This window comes from Balaenoptera physalus (genome assembly GCF_965194825.1).
Source record: "Balaenoptera physalus genome assembly, chromosome: 11".
NCBI lineage: Eukaryota > Metazoa > Chordata > Mammalia > Artiodactyla > Balaenopteridae > Balaenoptera > Balaenoptera physalus.
Window position 1 is genome coordinate 72,970,415 of NC_138896.1, and position 25,649 is coordinate 72,996,063.

The following is a 25,649-nucleotide window of genomic DNA, read 5'->3' on the forward strand; positions in this document are numbered from 1 at the left end:
CTGGTCAAGCACGCCTGCGCACTGAACACCCGTGAGGCCATCTGCTCAACAGCGCCTGTGCAGCTCGACTCAGCCGTGTGGCTGCGGGGGACTGTCCCAGGAAGTCCCGGATGGGTAGGCGTCGCACCCGGAAGTTAAGAGGCTCCGCGACGGAGCGGCAGGGCGCGCGGCAGAGCCCCGAGTAACCCACTTTCTCGGGAGGGAACCACCTCGTCAGGTCGGCGCTGCGGGTGAGGCAGGCAAATCCCTAGCGTGTAGGGGAAGCATGCCAGCGGCAAGTGGGGAGGCTGTGCGCAAAGGGACTCAGGCCGTAATTTCGACGCAACTGGGAACTACAACTCCCGTAGTGCTTCACGCCCTTCCAGCAGGCGCTCCCGCCCGGCGACGGCGTGGTGCACGCTGGGATTTGTAGTCTATTACACGGCCTTACCCATCTTACCTGGAAGGTGGGCCAGTGATCAGTGCCAATTCAGATGCGGGTACACACTGACAGGCCAGCAGTCCTCGACTATTCCTGGTGTCTGCCTTAGTACTGTCCCTTCCTACCTTAACTTTTTGGAAGAGAGTGGCATTCCTGCCCCGCAACCGTTGCTCCAGTGAAAGGAGTGGACAGCGGGCACCAGAGACCCTTGCTTACTCTGCTATGCTTTCAGGCTACAGCCGGCCTGGTTGACCATGGCCCTTTCTGTGGAGACCGAGTCGCACATATACCGAGCTCTGCGCACTGCATCTGGGGCTGCTGCCCACATTGTGGCCCTGGGCTTCACCATCTTTGTGGCTGTACTTGCCAGGCCTGGCTCCAGTAAGTAGAATTCATAGTTGACTTTTGGGAAGGAAAGTGTCACTTTTCCTGGGGAGCAGGGGCAATAGTAAGCCTTGGGTCTGACTCCTGGGAAAGGCCTCGTTGGCTGAGGGACATGCTATGCTGGAGGAATAAGTGGGGTGGAATAGATGAGAGTTGGGGCTCTGCCAGCTTGGCCAGGTCCCATAGAGTACCTGGCTTCTCTTGTCTTGGTGCTCCACTTAGCTGCCTCTGGCAAAGTGAAGGGGGAAGGAGGGAGGACTGCCAGAGGAGTAGCAAAGCATGGCTTCTGATCCAGGGAGGGTCCAGGAAGAGATGATAGGTATGGGGTCAGTTTGTTGCAGCAAGAGGGGGCTTGCATTTTGGCAGCACCTCCTTGGGCAATGAGCTACTCATACTCCTCAGCCTGTGGGGATTGGCGTGGCTGGGTTCTTCTTGCTTCAGCTTCACGAGGCTTCCTCTTCTCATTCCAGGTCTCTTCTCCTGGCACCCCGTGCTTATGTCTCTGGCTGTAAGTAGTGGGCCTGGCCAGCTCTTAGGGATGGGAGGGAGCATAGCTATGGGTGGTGGTCTTAGCACCGTCTAAATGTTAATGAACACTTAATATCTGTTTGGAGTAATGGGATGTGGGGTTGGATGAACTGTATGCTCCAACTCCTGCCTATAGTTTATATCCCACGCTTGAACTAGAGTATTCGAGATGCAGGGCAAATGGGTTTGTCTAAGCACAAAATGAGGCTTCATCCACCTCCAGGCAGGAGGCTTAGAATATGCATTTGGGTGTACCTTTGTCCCTTTTCACCTTAATTTATAGTGATGCACCTAATTTTCCTGAAACAGTGCACCCATGTGGCCACCTCTTGCCAAGAAATTGTATCCAGTCCTGTGTCAGAAAAACAAAGCTTGTGAATCATTTATAACTGCCACATCTCAAACCTTGTGTTTGCTGGGTAGCACAGCAGAGATGACATTTCAGAATAGCACCTAGAAGAAGCGTGGAGAGGTACCTCCTGCTGGTTACTCAGAGCAGATGTTCTGTCCCAGATGGAGTTCTCCACTCTTTTGCCACCAAATAGATACTCGTTAGTGGGGAGAGAATGAAGCGGAATCTGCCCATACTAGCTGGCAGCTTAGGTTATATCTAAAGCTTTCTTCCCTTCTGCTGGGCAGCACTCTCATTTAGTGTCCCATCCCTGTCTCCCCAGTTCTCTTTCCTGATGACCGAGGCACTGCTGGTGTTCTCTCCTGAGAGTTCGCTGCTGCGCTCCCTCTCACGGAAGGGCCGAGCACGCTGCCACTGGGTTCTGCAGCTGCTGGCCCTGCTGTGTGCACTGCTGGGCCTGGGCCTTGTCATCCTTCACAAGGAACAGCTTGGCAAAGCCCACCTGGCCACGTGGCATGGGCGGGCAGGGCTGCTAGCTGTGCTGTGGGCAGGGCTGCAGTGCTCAGGTGGGGTGGGGCTGCTCTACCCCAAATTGCTGCCTCGATGGCCCCTCGCCAAGCTCAAGCTGTACCATGCCACTTCTGGGTTGGTGGGCTACCTTCTGGGTAGTGCCAGCCTCTTGCTGGGCATGTGCTCACTCTGGTTCACTGCCACAGTCACCAGTGGGGTCTGGTACCTGGCTGTGCTATGCCCTGTCGTTACCAGCTTGGTCATTATGAACCAGGTGAGCAACGCCTACCTGTACCGCAAGAGGATCCAGCCGTGAGCTCTTCCCAGAACTAGGGGAAGCCTGGATTTGCCCCTCAGTGTGGTAGCCGGGGCTGAGACCTCCTGGACTCTCTCAGCTGACTCAGTCACGGGACACCTCAGGCAATGGTGCGGTCAGGGGTAGCCGGAGTCCTTTGTATGACATTATTACTTGCTCCTCATGCTGGAGTACCTCCCCTTTCCTTCTTTCTCTGCTATCCCAGAGGAGTTTATGGATCATGTGTCTGGATGAAGTTGGGTTGCAAGACTGCCCCCTGCCCACAGCAACTCAACTTGTGCTGGTATGTCCAGAAATGAGATAAGAGAAAAAACTAAAATAAAATTTTAAAAAAGACTGAAGGGACTTTCCCGGTGGTCTGGTGGTTAAGACTCCGCACTTCCAATCAGGGGGTGTGGGTTTGATCCCACGTGCCGTGAGGCGCGGCCAAAAAGAAAAAAAAGCATAAATAAAGACTGAAAAGACTGGATGGGAGGAATAGCCCAAAGCTGGGGATAGTTCTTGCTAATGCCATCAGCATGAAAAAATGGGCAGCTGGGCAAGATGGGGACCCGTCCCTGGCTGCTCACTGAGGGGCTAAAGCTCTCTTGGCAGACTAGCCCCCTGGATCTGGCTGCTAAGCACCCCATGCCACCCAGGGCCCTAGCAGGCCTGAGGGCTGTAGCTGTGAATGGTGCAGCTGTGTGTATTTCAGTCTCCCAGCTGCTCACTATGTTGGAGTTTCTAGACTGTGGTGGTTAAATCTGGGCAATGACAGGATGGGAGCTGGGGATGGGCTGCCTCCCTAGGTGTCAAGCCCTGAGCACTCTGTCTTGGAGGTGAGCCATGGATAAGAACAACTCCTTATGATAGAGAGGCGCTTAATTATCAGGTCCTCCCGGCAGGGCCTCCTTCACCAGGTAGTGCAGGGAGGCAGAAAGTAAGTAAGAGCCTGAGGTGACAGCTCTGGGAAGGCTGCTTGACAGTGGGCATGCAGTGGTGAGGCAAGGGGGAGTCTGATGGGGGGAAGGGGATGAGGGCAATGGGCTTTTTATCCAGCTGGAGTAGCCTTGGTGACTGAGCCCTTGAACCTAGAGTTAAGTCCCTGTCTTAACTCAGTTGAGCATGATGAGGGGGCTGCACAAGGTGGTCTAACAGAGCCCAGGAGCCATACCTCAAAGAACTGCTTTATTGATACTGCGAGGCTGGGCTTGGCTGCCCACTCAAGTGGTCCTGTAGAAAATACCTGGGAGCTGTGACTGTTCTGGCCCAGAAGCAGCTATGGCCACAGCAGAGGGAATCAGACATCTTGACATAAATGTAGTCTCTTTGGGGGCGAGCAGGGATGTACAGCCCTGCACTGGCTCCTGCACTGGCTGGACCCCCAGAATGTTTTTGGCAAATCCTTGCCTTGGCTCAGGGCTCTCGGCAACCAGTATCAGGTGTGAGGGTTGGCCTAGGAGCCATGGCACCAGTGCCCCTGCAGCCACTTGCTTGAGGCTGCCTGCTGAGGTACAGTCTTACCTCAGATGGCCTGGGCTGGCTGTGCTTCAGAGGCCCCATGCGTGGCATAGTGGTTGTCTGGAGTTGGGACCAGGTAGCAAGAATCCTGGGTAGTGTTGGCGAGAAATAGTAGAAGGCTGTGGCAACCCCCAGCAGGCCTTCTTCCCTCTCCTCAGAGCAGTCAGTGCCCTGGAGTAGCTGAGAGTGTGTCAAGGGGGGCTTGGGAGAAGAGGTGCTACACTCAGGGTGGTCTAGAGTTACAGCTTCGGGGGAGCTGCCTCAAAGGTGATCAGGCTGGATCCTGGGACAGGCCCCTTCCCTGGGAACGTGGGGGCCTTGTCTGACGGCAGGGGGCTATCCACCTTGGCCCCAGCCTCCTCTTCATCGTCTTCCATGCTGGGCCAGACGGACTGGTCCTCCACTCGCTTCAACCGCTCGTTGAGGGCCTTCAGAGCCAGTTGCCTGGGGCCAGGGGAAAGATGACAGGTCACTCAGGATCTGAACTTGGCTCATGCCCTGCACTCTTTCCCCAGGAAACTGACATGCCTTACTGCTCACACTCCTCTCTCAGAACCCTATGGGTTCTCCTTCCCTATACAGGGCCCAGGGCTCCACAGGGATTGGATTAGGGCACACTCTGCCATCAGAATGAGGACCCAAAGGCTGTAGGGCCTTCCTTCCATAGCTGGGGCACCTCCAGGCTGAGAAGGCCAGCTGGGTGCCTGCCAGCCTGCCCCCAGGCCAGCCCCAGGAATGGTTCTGAGGATGGTGCCTAAGGTTGGGCAAAGCTGGTGTCCCTGGGCAGACAGGTGGAAGGGCAAGTCCCTGGACATGTGAATTTCTGCTGGGCACTGGCATCACATTCAAGGCATTACTTCTCCCCCTCTCCTTGTTAGGAGTATTTTGAGCCTCCTGGCAAGGGTCTATGGGGAAGTTTGGAACTCAGGCACCTGCCTTGGCTCTCAGCCTGGGAAGCAGGGCCAACCTGGGTCAGCTCACCCCTCCTAACTGACTCTAATATTCTCCTTCCGAGAAGAATCTCCAAACCCACCAGGACCTGTGTTAGAGCAGGAACACACAGCGTCCTAGCAGGAGAAGAGGAAGGAGAAACAATCCATGTGGGTAGGGCAAAGGCCAGAGCCTACTGGTTCCACTGGGCAGATCCCTGGAGACCCCGCTCTGAGGGGAGGTGGGAAAGTTCGCTAGAAGAAAGTATATACGTGCACTTGGGACCCTGCCCACCAGAAGGTGGGATGTCCATGCTGCCAGGTAACACTTCTGCTAGTGGTCACTGTGGACCCCTGATGCCTCCAACTCTGTGCCACCAGCATGGGGGACCTGTATAGCCTTCCATGTTCCAGCAGAAAACCAAAATCTCCACCATGCCAGGGAACATGACAAGAGGGACAACGAGAACTCAGGCACAGAAAGCCCCAGCACACTTCCACCCTGTCCTCCAGCCTGGCACCATGGCAAGTTGGCACAGACAGGAGAGTCCTTCCCTGCTGCTACCCAGGCTCCCATTCTGGAGACTGCCTTGTCGATTCTGTTTAAAGCCTGCCAAGGTAGAGAGATGGTGGCATGCTAATCACTCCCTCACAAGGGTCAAAGATAGGAACCCCTGCTTCCCACTATCACTAGCTCTTTGGGTCAGGGAATGGCATGCAGCAAGATGTCAAACTGGTTGGTGGAGTAACCCCCATCCCCAAGCAAGGTAACAACCACAAGACTATGCCAAGAACCCACTTCCTGACACCACCCCCACCCCAATCTGCTTCCACCTGTCCATTTTCTTGGGGCTGCGCAAAGGTTTTTCGAATGTTCAGCCAACCCTAACAATCCAAGATCTCTCACGGGGGGAGGGGACACCACGGTGGCCTGGGATCACCTGAACAGCTCTGAGGACAGCTCAGTTTCTACCAGGCCTAGCCCTCCTGACCGCATCTCCTCCACTGGATAAGGTTAATAGAGACCTCGGTCTTTAGGATTCATCAGCCACAGAGACACAAACTGTAGAGCCCACAATTAAGCTCTTCAGCATGCCGTGTGTACTTTTCAACACCTGCCACCTTGGACCATAGTAATCTGTGGCCTTTCCCAGCTGGAAACTCCTTCAAGAAAGGGGGTGGGGCCCACACTCCACAGCCCCAGTGGAGAGTAAGTACAGGGACAACTCCAGCTGAATTCATAAAGCTGCCTGCTAAGAACTCATTTCACAGGTGAGCAAAAGCAGGCTTTGACAAATGCAGAAAGTATGAACAGAGCCTGCTCTAAATTTCACTACTCAAGTAACTGCATCAAAAAAAAAAAACACTCAAGGGCTTCCCTGATGGCGCAGTGGTTAAGAATCCGCCTGCCAATGCAGGGGACATGGGTTTGAGCCCAGGTCCGGGAAGATCCCACATGCCGCGGAGCAACTAAGTCCGTGAGCCACAACTACTGAGCCTGCGCTCTAGAGCCCGCGAGCCACAACTACTGAAGCCCGCGTGCCTAGAGCCCATGCCCTGCAACAAGAGAAGCCACCGCAATGAGAAGCCCGGGCACCGCAACGAAGAGTGCCCCCGCTCTCTGCAACTAGAGAAAGCCTGCGCACAACAACGAAGACCCAACCCAGCAAAAAATAAATAGATAAAATTAAAAAAAAACAAAAACAACCCTCAAGAATAATGTTGAGGGGGCTTCTGGTGGCGCAGTGGTTACGAATCCGCCTGCCAATGCAGGGGACACGGGTTCGAGCCCTGGCCAGGGAGGATCCCACATGCCGCGGAGCAACTAAGCCCGTGCGCCACAACTACTGAGCCTGCGCTCTAGAGCCCACGAGCCACAACTACTGAAGCCCGTGCGCCTACAGCCCGTGCTCCGCAACAAAAGAAGCCACCGCAATGAGAAGCCCGCGCGCTGCAACGAAGAGTAGCCCCCGCTCGGCGCAGCTAGAGAAAGCCCGCGCGAAGCAATGAAAACCCAACGCAGCCAAAAATAATAAATAAAATTTAAAAAAAATTAAAAAAAAAAAAAAAGAATAATGTTGGAAACAGAGCTGTGACCACTCTGGTAAGTCCACAGACCTGGGAGAGAGAGAAAGAGATGGATTAAAAAAGATCTGTCCTGCCCTGGCCAAGGTACATTCAGTGAATAATTCAGTTGGGATTCCTGATGGTGCAGGTGGCTTGGTTTACAGATAATGAAAAGGTTGTCTCTACTTCCTGGTGTGGTCAGCAGGCTCCCTCGGTGGATCATGTGGCTGTCCCCTGGGTTTGGTGACACATGCCTGCCAGAGTAGGCGGGGGGGTGGGGGTGGGGGTGAGGGTGTGTGTCTAAGTCTAGTTATACCCCAGGCTTCCCTCAATAAATAAGCGGCAGAGAAGCACAACATCTGAATTAAGGCTCAGGAAGAGGGTGTAGTCCAGCGTTTGGAAACTAGGGTGGCCCAGATCATCTCTTAAGGATCCCATGTCTCCTTCTCTGTTCCTCTCTCACAGGGGAAGAAGGACCAGCAGGTTGTTTCTGGCTCCCACAGGACCAGTGTCTAGGATTTGGAGATTCTGAGACAAGGCCAGGGTTACGTGTACCTGGCTCTCCATCTGCCCCTCACACAGCTCAAAAGGAAGCAGGGCATTTCTTGAAACTTAAGCGGCCTGAGTGTTGAGAAAGGCCACTTTTACTCCCTAATTTTGGAAAGCACCTCCTGCAGCCCAGACACTTAAATGCTGAGCTCCAGGCCACAAGCTGGCTTTTCTCTCTTTCTGAATCCGCCCCAACATCTGACTGTAGGCTGCCAGCCTACATACAGGAAGCACCTCAACAGATGAAATGTGACTTGATTAATAATACTCTCCTAGCCCGACAAGGTTTTGGAAGATTCCACAGTACCTTCTCCGCTCTGCGTCTTGAGGGTCTGTGCCTGGGAGGCTGATGGTGATGGAGGATGGGGCACCCACATCATAGCGCTTCACTGTCTTCTGGCATATCTTTACCTTCACCAGGAGGCCATGCACCAAGTTCGCCAACAGCCCCACCACAGGCTGCAGAATCTCAGGGAAGAAGGTGGCAAAGGCAAAGTGGTCGGCCATGTCGCCTCGGCCTCGGCTATGGCGCTGGTAGAAGCGAAGATACACCCAACTGGAGATCAGCCCAAAGCCATAGGAGGCCAGCGCTGGACTCTGGAGCAGTGTGGCCAGCCGCAGCAGCAGCAGCAGCCCCAAGAGCAGCATGGGCACCACACTGACACGCACCTGGGGCACTCGCAGGACCACACAGTCCCCCATGGTTTGCTTGAGTGCCACCAGGACACCACCTAGGAAGCCCAGGGCGCCGTGGATGCGGACAGTGAAAAGGTACACCAAGTTGAAGGAAGCCATGTAGGTGAGGAGGTAGGCAAAGGCCCCCAGTAGCCCCACAGACACGTTTACCACTGAGAAGAAGATGAGCAGCTCCAAGGCCCCCCAGAGGGGCTCAAGCAAACGTCCGGCCACCACCACTGTGGCTAGGCTGATGGCCACATCCCACACATGCTGTTCCATCAGCCCATGGGTGACCAGGGTCCAGATCCAGAAGTTGGGTGGAAAGAGGTAGCCTGGGGTGACCGCCAGGCAGCCCGTGTCCACGGCGAAGGACAGCAGGTAGAGGAATAGTACCGCAGCGCACAGAGCCTTTACCACCACGCTGGCGCTGGACAGGATGGCCCCCAAGTGTTGGCGGGCGCCCGGTAGGGCGCGCTGCATCTTCCTGGCGGGCGTCGGCCTTAGGAAAGGGTTTAGTGGGCTAGGGGCCTCCCCGGGGCCTCGTCCCAGTCCGGCCCCGACGGGAGGCCCGGGTCCGACCTAGTCACTGGCCTATGGCCCCGGTGAAAGCTCCACTTCCGGTCGGGTCGACTCCGGTCCCAAAGGGCAGAGCCGGGCCTGGTCGCGGGGCCGGGGCCTAGGCCCCTCGCCGGGGATCTGAGGGAAGGCCCTGGGCAGCTTAGGCACGCCTGACTGCCCGCTCTGTGTGGCCACCGCGCCGACCGGACTGGCGGTGATCTCAGGGCTCGATCTTCTCCATCCACTCTGGGGCCCTACGGTCGACGCGGGATTGGAGAGGCTGGTTCTGGGCCAGAGTCAAGTCTGGTCAGCTCCGCCTCGGCCTCGGCTTCGACCGTACCTCCTCCCTTCTCAGGCGCCGACAAACAGCGGCGCTGCGCCTGCGCGCCCGGGGAGGCGGCAGGATGCCCTCTGAGCGTCGGCCTTGAGGTTCCGCGGCATGCTGGGACATGGAGTCCTCGGTCGGAGCCGGGACCGGCGGAAATCAGGGTTCTGGGTAGAACAACAAGTCCCAGGAGGCTGTGCGCCGGAAGAGGAGCGTGTGCTTGGGAGTTGTAGTTCTCAGGACCGTTTTCGTCGGTTCTCCAGAGGTAGGGGAGGGTGAGCGGGCATCGCTAACCTCAGGAGAGCGGCGGGTACCAGCGGCAGCACAGCTGCAGGCCACGCGCGTGCTGAATTTCCCGGAAGGACTGGCTCAGTGTGTGCCTGTTTATCTGAGTGGGTGTGTCCTAGTGGGCAGGTGTGCAGGTAAGAATGTTGGATGGTCCAGGGGGCGCGAACTCCTGGAACTTCCGCGGTCTGGTGTGTGCCTGACCCAGGCTGGAATTCTTGCTCTGCCTTTTGGCGGCTGTGTGACAATGGCCAAATTCCCGAACTTTGCTGAAACTCAATTTCATGGACAGTAAAATGGAGATGATGACTGGACCTACCATGAGGATCCAAGGGGACTGGCGTGTACAATGCCAGTCCACCCTGGGTGCTCGGTGAGTGTGTTGCCCAGGCTGCCCTTGTTACAAGTGAGGTGGAGCCCATACTCGAACTCGGATCTCCAGCCCCCAAAGGGGTGAGACTGGGCTTCTCTTAGTGACTCTCTTCCTCACCACAGTCAATCGCTGATCCTGATGAAGAGAGGTCTCTCCACAAACTTGGGTCAGGCTGGCCTTGGGCCTCCACCTCACTGCAACGGTGGCTTCAGGTAGGTTGTGTCCTGTGCAAAACTGATTTTTGTTTTTTTGTATATTGAGTTACTTTTAAAAAATGTGCATATAATTAAAATAAATGTATGACAAAGTACATTTATAAAGTGCAGAATCCCTTCCTTTCCGCCACTGATCTCAATACAACTGCCGATGTGTGCACAGCCTTCCAGATCACAAAAGGTGTTGCTTTCCTTTATCTTTGGGCTCTGGGTTCCTGCTGGATGCCACCCCAGGGTAAGGTTGCCAGATATAACAAATCAAAATACAGGGCACTCAATTGGAATTTCAGTTAAACAATAATTTTTTCAGTATAAGCATGTCTTCAATTTTTAGCATAGTTATGTCCCATGCAATGTTGGGAACATACTAAAGAATATTCATTGATTATCTGAAATTCCAAATTTGATTGGATGTTCTGTATTTTACATGGCAGGTCTAGCCCAGGACCTCTGGGGCTGTTGCGGAGCATGGGAGCTGCCTCAGGGGTTGCTAGTTACGCTTTGCTCTGTGGCCAACCCTTGCAGACTGTGAGAAAAGGTGTCTTCACTAAGGCCTGGAATGCCCTCTTTTATTTATTTAGCATCCAAGGTCCCCAAGCCACAGGCCACCTCATTTCCAAAACCTTTGCTGATTTCTTCCATCTGGGAGAAAGGATTTCTCCTAAGTCTCAGTTTGCTCATCTGCGGTATGGAGATAAACTAATATCCAACTCTAATGTTGTGGTGAGGACTCAGCACAGGGTGAGTGCATAGTGTGGAGTGTGTACTCTAAGAGAACAAGTGTCAGTAGTACTGGGAAATCTCTGCACTGGTGGTTATAAGTCTTTCCGGTTGAAAAGAAACTCGGAGGTCACACAGAATAGGATTGACTATTAAGAGAGTTGGGATTAAAATGAACAAGGGTGTAGGGCTTGCCAGAGGAAGGCCCGAGAAGATTTGCTGAAATGGACTCAGAGCTGTGTCCCAGTGTGAGCAGCAGTGGCCACTGAGAGCACCAGGCCTCCCCTGGGCTGGGAAGGAGCAGCCATCATGCTTGTGGGTGGGCCAGACCTTGGCCTCCTCTGGACAGCAGCACTGGCCCTCAAGCACGAAGTCATGGACTTGGGCCAGGTATTCACTCTTTGCTCCACCTGGAGGACCTGCGTAGGCCAAGGAGGTCTGATCCTATTGGCTAGAAGCCTGCATCTCATCTCCATCTTCTTTCCTCCACAGTCTTGGCCTTGAGCCTCTGGGAGACTTTTTTTTTTTTAAAGATAGCTTTTCCTGGAGGCTTTTGAGAAGATGATATGAGACAAAGGATGTCAAGGATCTAGCACTTAGGAGGCCTGGGAAGCGTCATGCCCTCCACCCACCCGAGACCTGGATTGCTATGGCCTTCACTCCCAATTAAGTGGTAAGTGGGGCTCTGAGGTCATGGCCATCTGTCTTCAAGCCACCCAGTCCTCACTACAGGGCAGAGACAGTGTATGGGAACCATTTGAAGTGAAAATATGAACATTATTTAATAACTGATCTTCTGTAATAAACCATTTGAAAATATTTTACAAGGAATCACACACACAATATTTTACAAAGTTTCTTGACTTTTTTGTCGCTGTTGTTTTTCCGACTTGTCTGTACAAAATAGAACAACCAAAAAAAAAGGGCAGATAAAAGGAAATGGCCCCCCAGTCCCCCACAGATCCCCCGAGCCCGAGGTGAGGGGACAGCCAGGTCGGGTGGGTGATGAGAAGGATCAGACCCAGCTGGGGGTTTGACAACTACCTGATGGGGATTGCTTTGTCTGCTTTTCTGTTTTTTAAACTTAAAATATATATTAATTTATCTGTATATGTTTCTTTATTTTTATATTCTCCATTGAGCACCTGACTACACTACAGTTACACACACGCCCCCGCAAGACATGGCTGGCATCTAGGCTGGGTGTACAGCATGGGTGCCCACCCTGGCACCAGCAGTGGGCATGGACCATACACACACACTGAGAAAGCGACAAGCAACGTGACATTAATTAACGGAGCCATTAATTAATGCATCACCCTCCCCCCCCTCCTCCCAGTCCATCTGAGCCCTACGGCCATATCCCCCGCCCTCAGTCCCCCAATGGCCCCCAGGCTGGGATGCCTTTGCGAGAAATGACCAGAATGAATGGTGTGAAGAGGTGTTCCCAGGCCCAGCCTGTATGTGTGCACAGAGTGTGTATATGTGTGTATGTATGTGCAAGTGTGTGTTCAGCAGGGAGGAGCAGTTTGGCCAGGGAGTGTGTGTGTGAGTGGGAAAGAGACAGGCCTGAGTGTATAAGGGGCAGATTGGGGGTGGGACGACCCAGCTAGGAGTAATCAAGTCACCCCCGCTAAGGCAAAGGGTGATGCCTGGTGAGAGTTCCTCTGCTGAGGGGTGCAGGCAGTGGCATGTGGTCCCACTGGGGGCCTGACACTAGTGAGAAATGGTTACAATGAGCACCTGGCAGGGTCAGGGACATTAAGGGGACACTGGCGGCTAGGTCAGGACAGAGGGGTCTTCACCCTTTGCCCCAGCATTTGGCACTGTTTGACATTCAGCTTTGGAGATGGGGGACCAGCTGGGTTACAGGTCAGATAAGAGGCTGATGGTGAGCAGGAGATGGAGTGTGCACATGCCAACCTCCCACCAACCCCTCACCCCGTATAAGGCTTTGTGAGTCCCCACCCTCACCCCACCCCAGGGTGTGTGTGTCTGTGCACATCTGTGTTTGTGTGTGTGCCCTCCTGGGTATGTCCGAGTCCAGTTTCTGCCCTCAGGGCTCCAGGTGTGTATGGGGTTGAGTCTTAGCCGGTGTCACTGTCACTGTCCTGCCACCTGCCGGGCTTGGGGAGGGAGAGGCGGCTGTAGGCCTGAGAGAGGCAGGAGCTCACTGGGGGCTGCCCCAGGACCTCTCTCCTGCCAGGACTTAAGCTGGGATGCACAGGCCTCGAACTGCCCATCTCAATTTCTTCCATTATTTCCAGATTTAGTCCTGGGTGGGGCAGAAGGGCCAGGTTAGAGGAGTCCAGCTGGGGCAAGGCCTAGGTCTCCCACACAAAGGGAGCCTCGGGGCAGGGCGGGCAGTGGAGGCCTGGTTTGGCACCAGTACTGTGGCCTCCCTGGCCCAGCCCTCCGGGGTGGGTGAGTCCAGTGGGAAAGAGGGGTCTGGAGACACTCTGACAGTTAAGCAGGCAGACGTGGCTTGGGGGCCAAAGACCTGCGGCGCCCTCCTTCGGGACCCCCCCCCCCCCCACTCCAAGGCGCAGATTCTCGGGGCCAGGCGCACTCAGGTCCTTCAGTGGGAGGGGGGCGAGGCTCTAAGGCGGGAAGTGTGGGGCGAGGGAGCAGGGGAGCGGCGGGGAGGCCTGGTGGGGGGAGGGAGCACTCAGAGGCGGCGAGAAGGGTGGGCGTGGACTTGAGGCTGCGGCCGGGGAGGCAGGCTCAGGAGGAGCAGCAGCTGCAGGGACACCAGGACGCCCAACGACGGTGGGAAAGAGGCTCCGCGGCCGCAGTCTGAGGTATCTTCCTGCGCAAAGAGACAAGGAGCAGCCGGTCTGCCCGGGCTGGTCGGGCAGGGGATGCGCAGGGCCGCACTAGCCCTGGGGCAGGGGAGCTGCAGGTCAAGGCCGCCGCCCCGCTCCTCACCGTGGCGTTGTAGTCGAAGCAGATGTGTGGGCCTCTCCGGTATCGCGGTCTCTGCACCAGTTCACACTGCTCCGGGCCGTCCGCTGGGCATGGGTGGGGAGTCAAGGGGGCGGCGGCACGGAGGGAACGCGCTGGGCGGGAGGGGCCGGGGAGCAGCGCGGGAAGGATACAGTGTGTCTCCTTCTGCAGCAGCCGGCCAGCCTCACACTGGCTGCACAGCGGCTTCTCGGCCACCACGAAGAGAAGATTGGTGTTTGTGAGTCTCTGCGCGTGGAAGAGCCTGAAGGCAGCACAGAAAGGCGGGGCGCTGAGGTTCGCCGCCCCGCCCCGCCCCGCCCCGCCCCGCCCCTCTGGCCAGCTCCAGGCGCGCACCTGGAGCAGTTTCCGCAGTCGATGATAGCGTTGTAGGAGGCGTTCACCGAACCGAAGTAGTACTGGGTCTGTTTCATGACGCAGCTGCTCTCGCGCACCTCGGGGTTCCCCTCGGCCTCTGCGGGGTCTGCGAGGGTCCAGAGCCCCTCAGCTACACCCCTACACCCTGAGCCTCGCTCAGCCGTAAGCCCCGCCCTCCCTTTGGAGTAGGTCTCAGATTGGGGAGGGGCTTTGAGGAGGGACCTCCAAAGCCCTACCTACCTGCCTGGAACCAGCTGTGGTAGATGAGACCATAGAGAAGTTGCTGGAACAAAGACCTGCAGGGCATGGGTCACCGAGTGGGAGTGGTCAGCAGAGGCCAGTACCATGCCCCATTTCTTTCCAGCCCTCCTGCCCAGGGAGCACCCTCCCTCTCCCATTTCCCCTGGGGACTCACCAAGCCGCAGCAGAGGTCCACCAGGCTAGGTTAAGGAAGTCTGCAATGGTGGGCTGCAGTGGAGAGAGTGGCATGGGCTCCCACTGCTGTCCCTGGACCTGGTTCACCCCCAGCTTTCTCGTTAGAGGTGGGGGATCATCTGTGGGCAGGTCTCCCAGTCCCCCCATCTGCAGGCCAGGCATTGCTGGGGCTCACCACAAAGATGCCCCGGGGTGCGGCACCCAGGTTGCCCGGGGGCAGGGGGGCACAGGCCGCCTGATAGTCGTAGGACTCCTTGCGGGTGTAGAAGGAGTTATTGTAGAGTGCCAGCATCAGGTTGGCATCCACCTCACTGAAGAATCTGCCCACCTGGGGATGCCAGGAGGCAGTGGTAGTCACAGGGCTGGCAGTGCCATATCCCCAGAAGGCTCAAACCCGGACCCTCTCCTTCCACCCTCTTCCTGACCCTCACCTGGTCCCACTGATGGTTCTGGTTTGACAGCACCAGGAACCCCCCATCATCGATGAGGACACAGAGCAGGTCCTGAGAGGTGGGAAAGGGGGAGGAAGATGGGGAGGGGCTCCAGCCCAGTCTTTCCTCCCCAGACCCTGGCAGTCCAGTAGCTGAGTGGAGGGGGCACCATTCCCCCAGTTCTGGTAAAGCTGTGAAGTCAGGGTGGGATGTTGAGACCCACTGGCTAAGGGATGGGATGGGCTAGGAGCTGCAGTTGGGACTCAGGTGTCCGGGAGTAGGGTAAGCTAGGGTTCAGGGCACACGCACCTCGTTGTTAACCTCGCAGTCCATCTCACAGTGGCTGTTGGGGCCGCACTGCTGGGCAGAGAGCAAGGACCGTAAGTGCCCACCAGTTTTTCCCCTCCCATCACCCTTTATACATCGGGGACCCTGCCTCCCCATAGGCACCAGAGCCACTCTGAGTGGGAGGACTGGTAGGGGTTCCTGGGGACTCCAGAATGGGTGCTTCTGGGCTTACTGCCCTCATCCCTGACCAGATACCTTCTGAGGCTGGTCCTGGTGGGTACGGTTGCTGGCTAGCACCTTGAACTTCTCAGCCCAGGCCTCCAGGTCCAGCTTAACGCCTACCACTGTGGGGGAGAGCAAGGGGCCATCAATGCCCACCTACCTGGGCAGCACACTGCCCATTTTCTCTTTCCCTACCTCTGCCCTGGGTATTCACCTGCTGGCCTCAGTGTGCGTCCACCTAGGCTGAGCTCCACAGCCGTGCTGACGAGGATGCCCACCGTGTCATTCTCCAGCTCCAGCGGCCTTAACCGGGCTGGGGGTGGGTGAGGTGGGGTGGTCAGGAGTAGGGGCTGGCAGCCACATGACCACTCTGTGCTGGGCCCTGTGAGCCCAGGAACCCAAGGCAAGGCTGACCTCAGCCTAAGCACCAGGCACCCAGCATAGCGTTTGGCACAGCCTAGCCCTCTCTTTATCTGCCCCGTCTCAGCCAGCCAGCCTCGTATTTGAGAGGGACCTCAAAGAGCAGAGCCTCGCCCTGGCCGAGCAGACAGAGAACCCTCAGCTTCCCACCTGCTGCTGTGCGCCTGGGAGGACACTCACCATCCTGCTGTGGGGGCTTGAAGACATAGCCATGGTTATCCAGGCTGCGGCGGTAGAAGCTGGCATTGAAGGGCTCAGGGGTCTCTGTCCAGTCCTCAGCTGCCCTGGTCACACAAGAGGTTGGCGGAGGGGTGGCTTGTGGGGGCAGTGGTCTCAGCAAATGCAAGAAGGCCTCTGGGCAGCGGGACAGGCGGGGTCCCAGCAGGGGCAGGGTGTCAGATAGTGGGTCAGGTCACTTACTTGTTGGGGAATACGCGAGTGATGCCGCCATCAGTGGCGGCGAACACGGCCAGAAGGCTGTACCTGGGGGCAGCAGGGAGGTGAGGTCACAGACCTACTTTCTGCAGGGCAGGGCCAGCGCCTCTGGGCCCATCCCAGCCTCCTGCCCCCACAGGGTGGGTGGTGCCTACGTGTTGAGATCCTGGTCCCGCCACACGCGCTCCACCAGCTGCTGTGTGATGCCCGTGTCCAAGATCAGGTTGTGAAGAAGGAAGTTGTTGCCTGGAACAGGAGGGTTGGGGTGGAGGGAGGATCTTCTTTGGATCCCTGCCCACTCTCCCCGCTACCCCCAAGGCTCCGAACCTTCCCCGTGACCTGGCCCAGGACCTGCCCTTGGTTTGGGCCTGCATGTTTCCACACCTGCCCAGTCTCTGGGTTCCTCTGGGCTGCCCCCTTGCTGTCTGGCACTGCCCAGACCCCGCTGCCCCACCAGTCACTCACACTGCTTGGAGTCTGGAGTCACTTTCTCCATGAGCTCAATGAAGTTCTTCAGGAACTCGGTGTTGTTGTCTGAGGCATTCAGTTCCTTGCAATACTCTCTGGGGGTGGGGAGGGGCAAGAAGAGTGGGCTTGGGGGATGCACAGGGCAATAGGGTTGAGGCTTCCCAACAGGCCTGCCTGGCCATTCGCTGAGAAGCCCAGGCCTCAGGGAGGGGCATGTGTATTCTTACAGGCTGCAGTGACTATATGCCCGGCAGGTAGCCAGGTCTGGACAGGGGCAGAACTGACCTGCTTAGGTGCAGGAAGCAGAGAATGAGGGTCTGCTTCCTCCACCCAAGCAGGTTCTCCCTTCTGGGCATGGCCCTGCAGAGCCTCCCACCTCTCCTGTGTAGCTGGAGCTAGACGGTGCACCTGGGAGGCCCCAGGAAATGCCTCATGGCTGGCTCATCCAACTGTGTGCCGTAGCGTTCCATGGGCACAGTGGGTGGAGTCCTGGCACTGGCTTAGTCGGTCTGAGACCTCATCCTGCTGCTTCCTGGCTGTGTACCTTTGGGCAACTCACTCAAGCTCCCTGAGCCATAGTGTTTTTCATCATACCACAGAGGGTGTCACCAAGTCGGTGGGAACATGTGGGTCCTTGGATTGGCTGTTCCCTCTGCCCAGAGTGCTCTTCCCCCAGAGATGGACAGGCCAAACCCCTCACCTCCTCAAGGCCCTCTCTGGGCTCAGACTGTGGGTCCAGAGAACGTAGGGGCTGAAGGGAGCGGGGAGATCTGCTTGGGGTCCTGCTCCCCAGGAAGTCTTGGCAAGCAGTCCTTCTACCCTGGTACATGGAGCTATCTTTCCTGCCTAATCCCTCATCCATACCCCTGCCACCAGAGACCTCCTCACTGGCCTGCATGGCAGCAACTTTGTGGGAAATTTTTAAATGCTCTTCTTCCCGAGGCTGTGCTAGGGCCCAAAGCTTGGTGAGGGCACCTGGGACTGAATCTCAGTCCCCACTTGCTCCCAGGGCCTTTGTGTAGTACACAGCCTGCAGTTCTATATGGGGGAGAACACACCTGATACACTCAGAGTGACACCCATACAGCTGAACTTGGGATACAAGTCACCTGCAATCCCTCCCCCTCACATAGTATGTACATTTACACTCACCCAACACATATTTATTGAGCTCTCCTGTGCCAGAGATACAGAGGTGACAAAAACAAACATGGTCCCTGCCCTCAGAGCTCCCTCAGGGTCCTGTGGGTCACACAGGCCTTTCCATACATTCCCACAGTCACCAATGCACACGGCCACCCCACATTTACACTTGGACTCTTACAAATGTACATGATGACTCACAAATACAAACACACATCTACAGAGAGTCACAGCGAACTTTGTGGGTGCATGCACGCACGTGCACACACATGGAGGTTAGGAGTGTCCAGAGCCCCCGAGTGGTACCTGAGAGTGCCTATGGATCTCTGTCAGTTGCACCCACCTGCCCTCATGCAAAGCCCAGGCCACAGGGGAGGGCTGCACCACCCGGGGGCCTGCTGGCCTCCTCAGATGTGGGCCAACAGACAGAGGGTGTGCACACAAGGGTGCACGCCAGGGATGGTCCAGGCCCAGGCCTGTGCTGGGCCCTGATCCCTTACTTTCCAGAGAGCTCTTCATAGCCCCCATCCCCTCATCCCTGTACCTCCCCCCAGTCCTCAGTGAGCCACCACACCTAGATGGGGCACTGCCGACAGGGGCTCTGGCTGGCTCGGTCCCCACACCCACACAAACACTGACTGACACAGGACAAGGACGGGTGCGGGGTGGGGGTGGGGTGGGGAGGGCGCCACAAACCAGAGCAGCAGCTGCCCAGTGAGTGAGGGGCGTGCTGCGGACAGCCGGCGCAGGGCAGAAAGGGCTCCTTCCTGGTGGCCTGGGAGGGCAGGGAAGGTCAGCAGAGAGTCCAGAGCCCTCCCGTCCGAGGCCTGGTGGGAGCTGAAGCTATAGGCACTGGTGCCTGGTGCGGCTACATGGCCCAGGTATGCACACGGCCACACATACAGGGCTGTGCATGGCAGGGTGACACTGCACAGGACACAGACACACACAGCTCCAGGCAGCAGTGCAGGAGGTGGGCCCAGGGAGGTCGGGTTGGGGGAGGACACCTCAGCAAGGCCACACGCAAGCTACCTGGGAGCAATGAAAACATGTCCTTCAGACTCAAAGCTGCTGGGGAGCAGGAACTCAAAATCTGCAACAGAAACGGGGGGTTATCCGGCGGGGGCTGGGGAGGCGGGAGGCCAGGGGTTCAGAGCTGACGGGGCTGGAGGGACAGGGAAGAGGGTGGCTTGAGGGAGGGAGACACCAGCAAAGAGGAAACCCGCCACTTCCACGTTCAAGTTCGAGCCAGAGAGAAGGGGCGGGCGGGGAGGGCCTGTGGAGACTACAGCATCGCAGGAGGAGGGCAGTTATAGCCAATATGTTGCCCAGGCCTGGTCCTCTGTCGGCAGTGAGTCCCTTGGCGTGGCTGTATATGCTTCCATACGGCTGTATAGCACATATACACGGACATACACACACACATATATATATACACACACTGCTATATATATGCATGGTCTGGGGGAGGCACCAGTCTCGCTCTTATCACATCCATAATGGAAAAAACCGCATGCTCAGCTTCCTTCCTCCAAAGAGACTCTGAGGAATGGAATTGGCTTTTGGCTGCGGATTTTTATCTCTCTTTGCTGTAGCTGTTTGCATTTTGGTAGGTCTTGCTTTTATTCTGTGTCAGGCATCAACATGGCCAAACCGAGGGGGTTCCTCACGGGCACAGACAGTCCAACCAGAGACAGTGTGGGCAGCTGGGGGTGGGCTGCAGTGCATTATGGGGGTCCAGTGGTCTTCCCTGGGGTAGGAGGCTGGGTGAGGGGAGATCCTTGAATGTTCCCACACTGTGGGAGGAGAGTCTGGGAGCTGGGAGGGCACAGAAGCACTGCTCAAACATGAACACCCTCTTGGGCCGGGAGCATGAGGGCAGGTTCTGGTCTATCCAGAAGGGCTGGGTCTGGTCTATCCTTCCGAGGACCTGTCTGGGCTCAGAGCAGCAAGGGAGAAGCTGAGAGCTCCACAGAAGGCATGGGGTGCTGTTGAGGGATCCACCGACTGGGCCTGTACGTGTGTGAGAGTGAGCACATATGTATATGAGCGTGTATGTGCATGTGAGAGCATGTGTGTGTGAGTATGTGTGTTTGCATGAGTGTGTAAGCATGTGTGCAAAGGTCCCTGTTTGGGTCTGTCAGTGAATCTGGGGATGTGGCTACTAGGGCTCCTCTGGGGCCTCTGCCTGCCCAGCTGGGCTGGCCACCTTGCTGGTCTGAGTCTGGGAGGTGTCCCTCTGTTCTCGCACTCTGAGCAATGCACCTCCCTATCCTTTCACCCAGATTCCAACCCCTCATTTTTTTTTTTTTTTGCCATGCGGCATGTGGGATCTTAGTTCCCCGACCAGGGTTCGAACCCACGCCCCCCTTCACTGGAAGCCCGGCATCTTAACCACTGGACCGCCAGGGAAGTCCCAGTGCTTTATTTTTGCAGAAGAGGGGTCTTCCCTGTTCCAAAATACTCCCACAGTGCACTGCAAGATTCTGGGGAGGGGGACTTTGGGTGCCTGGAGGGGCTGGGCAGTCACTGGTTGGACTGTTGCTTTCTGATAGGACTGTGAGGCGGGGTTTGGACACAAGCCGACAGGGAAGGGTTGGGGTGGGGAGAGGAGGAGGAGGAGAAAGAAAAAGAGGTGGGGGGAGCAGGAAGGGAGACTATGCTATGGTTATTATTGTTATCAGGGCCCTGCATTTCTGGGGTCACTGGAAGGGAGGGATGTGGGAGGGGGAGACAAGACAACTCAAGCGAGTGGGAGTAGGGCACGTCCTCCACCTCCACCCAGGCCAGTGGGGGCAGCTGGATCCCCTTTGCTGGACTAGGCTGGACAGGGCCACTAGGGCTTCTTAGGGAGGCCCTACTTCCCCATGTGGACTGGGGACAGGACATCTCCCCATGGCTCTCCATGGCCCATCTGCCTCGGTGTTCCGTGGGGGGGCCTCTCTGTGTACCAGCGGCAGAGACCCTTGTGTGCTGTCCTCTCTCACTCCTCTTGTTCTTTGCCAGGGCCTGTGAGTTCACTGCCTACCTTTTCCCGAAGTCTCTGGCTTAAGTACCTCTGAGTGCCAGAATCTTTTTCTTCACCCCCAGCCTGATTCCCTCTAAGTTCCTTTGCTGGCCCTTGGGGTCCAGACAGATCACCTTCTGTTCCCAGCCAGGCCTAGGGGCCCTGAGTCTGCCTTTGTTTCCCCGGGGAACACCTTCCCCATACCTGACTACTCTTCCCAGGAGCAGCCAGCACCCCAGGGCAGGGCTGGGCCAGTGGGCCTTAACAAAGTCACCAGGAGTAGCAGGGGTGGCAGGGGACAGGGGTTTCAGCACCTAGGCCAGCGCTGGGTCTGCCTTGCTCTCCTGGTGGCCTGGCTACTGCCCTATCCTGCCCCTGGGCCCCAGCGTCAGGGTGTGGGGCTTCCAAAGCCTTCTGTCTCCCCTTGGGAGGGCTGCCAGCTTCTGGAGAGAAACTGGAGAGATCTGAGGAGGGAGAATATCCCCGAGGAAGCCTCACATAAGCCCCTCTGAGGACTGATCTACCCCCTACATCTCAGGCCCCTTGCCCTGGTGGGTGGGAGGTGGTAGAGAGGCATCTAGCCCTGTCCCCACTGTTGAGTTGTCTTGGAGGGACAGAGAAGGTGGGGTGGGGGGCAGAGGCCTGCCCAGAGGGAGCGAGGAGGATGAGGAGAGGGCCTGAGCTCTTAGAACACGCCGGAGACCACCCTGCAGGCAGGGCCAGGGGAAAGGGCTGCTGGCTCTAATAGAGGTTTAGGGATCAGAGGAAAGGCAAGAACTAGAGGAGCCCAGGGGATGCTGGGGGGGAGCCCTGGAGAGCAGGGGTTTGGCTGGTCCTGGGCAGGGAGGGGGGCAAGCAGGGGCGTGAGGGCAGGGGGTGGGGTGGGGAGAGGAGGGTGCACTGGTTCTGAATATACTTGCCCTTCAGTTTGCTGATTGGCACTGGGACAGTCCACCAAGAGAGAAAGCGAGGAAAACAAAAACAACACAAACACAAAAACAAACGAAAAGGGGGAGGGGAAGGGGAGGGGCACAAACAATATTTTATTCAATGGCTGTTTGAATGAAAATATTGTGTCTCATCATCATACCGAAAGGAAACTTCTTGCAAAAAACGACATGAGAGAGAAAGAGAGAGCGAGAAAACTCAAAGGAGATGAGCCCCAGTCAGCCAGGCAGGTGGGGGGCGCCCGGTGGGGCCGGAGCCCCAGCCTCCCTCCCAGTGACCTCGGGTGGTGGGCAGGCGGGGCCACGGGCTCCGGAGGCCTCTGAGGGAGGCCCAGGGTGAGCAGGACATGCAGGGATGAGCCACAGGCAGAGGAGCGGGAGAGGGAGGGAAGGAAGGAGGAAGGGCAAGAGACAGGGAGGGTGGGGGAGGCAGGGACGAAGGTGGGAGGAAGGGAGCAAAGGAGGGGAAGGGGTAGGAGAGAAGATGGAGAGAGGAGAGTGTGACAAGAGAAGAGAGGGAGAGAGACTGAATGGGGAGTGGGAGGGAGGGGATGTGGGAGAGAGAAATGGAGGGAGTGAGCAGAAGGAAGAGGGAGGGAGATAGAGAAGGTGGGGTGCAGGGAGGGGAAAGGAGGAGGGAGGAGGGGGAGGAGGGGGAGAGGGAGCGGGAGGGAAGGAGAAAGGGCAAAGGGAGAGAGTAAGGGGGCAGGAAGGCGATGGAGGCAGAAGCTGAGAGAGGAGGTGAGGAGGAAAATAAGGGAGGATGAGCAAGGGGGGACAGAAGAGGGGGCAGAGTGGGGAGAGACCCAGGGGTGGTGCCGCAGGGCGAGAGCACTGCGCAGGGAGCAGGGGGCAGGAGAGATGAGAGGAGGGGGTGTCTTCCAAGAACTCAGCCCCCAGGCGTGTGTGGGGGAGGCAGGCTAAGGAGGGAAGACACGGAGGAGGAGAAACCAAAAACAAAACCTCAATGGAAACCATGAGAGAATGGTCAGGAACCAAATCTGAGAAAAGGCGAGCATGCAGAGTTCCACAGACTTTCCGATGGCTGGTGCCCCAGCCTGCGGGCGCCTGGGGGGTGGGCAGATTGGGCAGGAGGGGCCGCCTGGCCACAAGCGGCTGGCTATGCTGCCTGGGGCCAGCCAGGGTGCGGGGCAGAGGCGGGGGTGCAGGGCGCAGGCAGGGGCCGGGCCACTTACACTTGACCTGCAGGATCTGGTCACTGAGGTTGGCTTGGAGGTAGAAGGTGCTGTAGGGCGGGAGCACTAGCCCTAGGCTGGGGAGGAGGGGAGGGGAGGAGCACAGGTCACTGCTGGAGAGAGGCGGGCCCCATTGGCACCCTCCTCCCCACGGCTTTGGAGCTGGGTAGAGAGGCCCAGGCTGTGGCATCCCCTCCCCCGACCACCAGGGACACCTCTCCCTGGTTAGCTGTGAGAGATTCAGGGCCTAGGGGCCTGGGCCCTCCATTTCCCGAACTCTCCTGGAGGCCTCAGAACTCCCAGCCCCGGAGCAAATCCCCATCCCACCCCTCGCCCCAGCAACCTCCCCCAGCACACCACCTGCCCAGCCAGTCTCCTCCAGCTGGCCAGCAGCAGACTCACAGGGGCAGAATACTGTCAGTGAGCTAGGCTGTGGGGATGGGGGTGGGGGTGTTGCCATGAGAGCGGGGTCCATAGTCCCCAGAGACTCAGGCCATGTGAGAGCCAGCTAAAAGCAGGGCTGGCACTAACACAGTGAGGGGCAGTCATGGGCTGGTACTGGAGTGTGAAGGAGACCAGCTCTTGGGGCACGCAGAAGACAGTCAATACACTCTCTGAGGCTGTGACAACGGCTGAGAGCAGGCCGGTGAACGTGCTGAGGATGACATTCTGCGTGCACACATCCAGGGATACAATCCACGGTGGGAGGGATGTAGAGAGGGTGGTGGGGAATGGGGAGGCATCAGATGCACTGTCATGTCTCCACTGTGCGCTCCCAGGAGATGCTGCTTGTTCATGAAGGGTCAGCGAGGGACCCTTGGGACTGAGCACCCAGGAGTGAGAAGTAAGCAGCCCTGGCTGCTGGGGCCCCACTGGGATCCTGGTCACAGCCGCTGAGAACTGGCGCACGGTGGGGGGGGAGGGAGGGGCAGCTGGGGCTGCCCTGCCCCTCCCTGCCTGCCCAGCCTGGCCCCACTCACCTGTAGTTGGTGCTCCTTATAGGCACCCAGGTGTAGTTCCGCATCACCTCGTCTATATACCTCTGGGAGAAGAGGCTGGGTCAGGTGCTTGGGGTAGCAGGCAGGGGTGAAGTGGGGGGTAAGAGGGTGTCCACCCTGACCTTCTGTCCCCCTTCTGCCACCTTCTCACCTCATCCAAGGACTTGACCAGTGTTCTGATCTGTTTGTGGCCCTTGTTGCCATCGATCATGCTCCGACGGATCTGGAAGGGTCAGAGACGTGAAGGGTGGGGCCCCTACCCTTCTCTGCTCTGGGTGCCCCCCCCATCCCTCCTCCTCTTCTTCTCCTTACCTCCTCCTTGTTCTCATCCTCCAGCTCTGCATCCAGGAAGTCCAGGGTCACAGGCTCCCGGAAGTTGGTGGTCTAGGGGAGGCAGGGCAGGAAGTCAGGAGTCCTTCTCTCACAGGGTTTACCCCCCATCTGCAGGCCACTCACCTGGCTCACCTGGGGCTTGAGATTGGGGTGCAGCAACACGTAGCCATTCAGGTCAATGGCAAACACGTAGCCGTTGGCTCCAAGCTGGGGGTATAGATAGGGGGGCTTAGGGCCTGGAGGGTTGGGCAGGGATTTCCTGGGCTCCAGAGCTCTTGCTCATCCTGCCTTCCACGCTGCTGGGGGGTGCCATCTGCCTTCCTGGGTCAGGGACCCCCACATGCCGCTCGGCCCCAAGCCTACCTCTCAAGCCAAGCCCAGCAGGCTGGTGCCCCGCATGCACTAGCCCTGGCCCAGGCTGGCCAGCTCTGTGGGACCTTAATGTGATTTGGCCTTCTCAGCCCCTCCCCCGGGTTCTCATGGCGCTATCAGTCAGCGGAACCTCTCCACCTCCACTGGCCCCACAAGGCTGCTGTTGCCTTCCCCTCCCCTCCCCACTACGGCCTCTTCCTGGTCCCCATCTTGGTAGAGCGCAGGGGGACGAGTGTACCTTTGGACGACCTGGGGTGTCCCTTCCAAGTGTAAGGGAAAGAAAAGCAGGACTCTGGACTCACCCCTTACCTCTCTGAGGCAGTTTTCTCACTGCACATGGAGGCCAAAGACACGGGGCCTTCATGTGGCTCAGGTTTAAGCATGCTGACACACATCTCCCAGCCTTTTCACAACCAAGTCCCAAACTCCCTTTGCCATAGGCCCTGGGCCAGCCACACTGATCTGGTCCCTTCCCTGGCTTATGATTCTGTTTTTCACCTTCAGGCCTTTGCCCAGAGAGTTCCTTTGCCTCCAAGGTACGCCTTCACCTCCTTTCTACCCAGGACACTCCTGCCTATGTGACAGACCAGGGGTCGACAAACTAGGGCCCATGGACCACATCTGGCCCGCTGCCGGTTACTGTACTGCTGTGAGCTAAGAATGGTTTTTACATTTTTAAATGATTGAAAAAGAGGGATTTCTATTTCATGACTTGTGAAAATTATCTGAAATCCAAATTTTAGTATCTACAAACAAAATTGTATTGGAACATAGCCATGCCCATTTATTTATGTTCTGTCTCTGGCTGTTTTCTCAGTGCAGCAGAATTGAGTATGAGTATGAGTATTTATTTATTCATTTATTTATTTATTCATTCATTTATGGCTGTGTTGGGTCTTCGTTTCTGTGCGAGGGCTTTCTCC

General features: G+C 57.1%; 3 protein-coding genes across 10 annotated transcripts in view; 1 reads left to right on the plus strand and 2 right to left on the minus strand.

The window, feature by feature from the left end:
- The first annotated feature begins 80 nt into the window (after positions 1 to 80).
- CYB561D2 (cytochrome b561 family member D2) lies at positions 81 to 2,852 on the plus strand. Of its 2 annotated transcripts, none has more exons than XM_082413167.1 (4): positions 81 to 217; positions 654 to 802; positions 1,276 to 1,313; positions 2,008 to 2,852. In XM_082413167.1, the coding sequence occupies exons 2-4, from the start codon at positions 676 to 678 to the stop codon at positions 2,509 to 2,511; spliced, it is 669 nt and encodes a 222-aa protein (XP_082269293.1). In that variant the 5' UTR covers positions 81 to 217; positions 654 to 675; the 3' UTR covers positions 2,512 to 2,852. The 2 variants fall into 2 exon arrangements, with proteins under 2 accessions (XP_082269293.1, XP_082269292.1); XM_082413166.1 differs by having other exon boundaries at positions 94 to 230.
- Positions 2,853 to 3,665: 813 nt separating this feature from the next.
- TMEM115 (transmembrane protein 115) lies at positions 3,666 to 9,181 on the minus strand. Its single transcript, XM_082413149.1, has 2 exons — positions 7,864 to 9,181; positions 3,666 to 4,455 (listed from the first exon to the last, which is right to left on the minus strand). The coding sequence occupies exons 1-2, from the start codon at positions 8,712 to 8,714 to the stop codon at positions 4,251 to 4,253; spliced, it is 1,056 nt and encodes a 351-aa protein (XP_082269275.1). The 5' UTR covers positions 8,715 to 9,181; the 3' UTR covers positions 3,666 to 4,250.
- Positions 9,182 to 11,565: 2,384 nt separating this feature from the next.
- The window catches only part of CACNA2D2 (calcium voltage-gated channel auxiliary subunit alpha2delta 2), a 139,107-nt gene continuing 125,023 nt past the window's right edge, over positions 11,566 to 25,649 (minus strand). For 2 of the 7 annotated variants that reach the window (XM_082413115.1, XM_082413113.1), the window contains 20 exons: positions 24,478 to 24,561; positions 24,334 to 24,405; positions 24,173 to 24,244; positions 24,004 to 24,065; positions 23,024 to 23,100; positions 18,906 to 18,966; positions 16,728 to 16,825; positions 16,418 to 16,508; positions 16,248 to 16,310; positions 16,008 to 16,111; positions 15,622 to 15,720; positions 15,441 to 15,529; positions 15,207 to 15,257; positions 14,898 to 14,969; positions 14,642 to 14,794; positions 14,447 to 14,544; positions 14,272 to 14,327; positions 14,011 to 14,137; positions 13,639 to 13,918; positions 11,566 to 13,519 (listed from right to left, as the gene is read on the minus strand). In XM_082413115.1, coding sequence (XP_082269241.1) covers positions 13,379 to 13,519; positions 13,639 to 13,918; positions 14,011 to 14,137; positions 14,272 to 14,327; positions 14,447 to 14,544; positions 14,642 to 14,794; positions 14,898 to 14,969; positions 15,207 to 15,257; positions 15,441 to 15,529; positions 15,622 to 15,720; positions 16,008 to 16,111; positions 16,248 to 16,310; positions 16,418 to 16,508; positions 16,728 to 16,825; positions 18,906 to 18,966; positions 23,024 to 23,100; positions 24,004 to 24,065; positions 24,173 to 24,244; positions 24,334 to 24,405; positions 24,478 to 24,561 — 1,950 coding nt within the window. In that variant the 3' untranslated portion in view covers positions 11,566 to 13,378. Of the gene's footprint in view, positions 13,919 to 14,010; positions 14,138 to 14,271; positions 14,328 to 14,446; positions 14,545 to 14,641; positions 14,795 to 14,897; positions 14,970 to 15,206; positions 15,258 to 15,440; positions 15,530 to 15,621; positions 15,721 to 16,007; positions 16,112 to 16,247; positions 16,311 to 16,417; positions 16,509 to 16,727; positions 16,826 to 18,905; positions 18,967 to 23,023; positions 23,101 to 24,003; positions 24,066 to 24,172; positions 24,245 to 24,333; positions 24,406 to 24,477; positions 24,562 to 25,649 lie in introns of all 7 variants that reach the window. The other 5 variants (XM_082413117.1, XM_082413116.1, XM_082413114.1 and 2 more) reach the window with 5 other exon arrangements.

Excerpts from the sequence above, each read along its gene's own strand:
- CYB561D2 (XM_082413167.1), top strand. The coding sequence starts at position 676 with ATGGCCCTTTCTGTGGAGACCGAGTCGCACATATACCGAGCTCTGCGC. Across the intron at positions 803-1,275 it reads ACTTGCCAGGCCTGGCTCCA|GTCTCTTCTCCTGGCACCCC; the intron begins GTAAGTAGAATT and ends TTCTCATTCCAG. Across the intron at positions 1,314-2,007 it reads CCGTGCTTATGTCTCTGGCT|TTCTCTTTCCTGATGACCGA; the intron begins GTAAGTAGTGGG and ends CTGTCTCCCCAG.
- TMEM115 (XM_082413149.1), bottom strand. The coding sequence starts at position 8,714 with ATGCAGCGCGCCCTACCGGGCGCCCGCCAACACTTGGGGGCCATCCTG. Across the intron at positions 4,456-7,863 it reads CAAGACGCAGAGCGGAGAAG|GCAACTGGCTCTGAAGGCCC; the intron begins GTACTGTGGAAT and ends CCCTGGCCCCAG.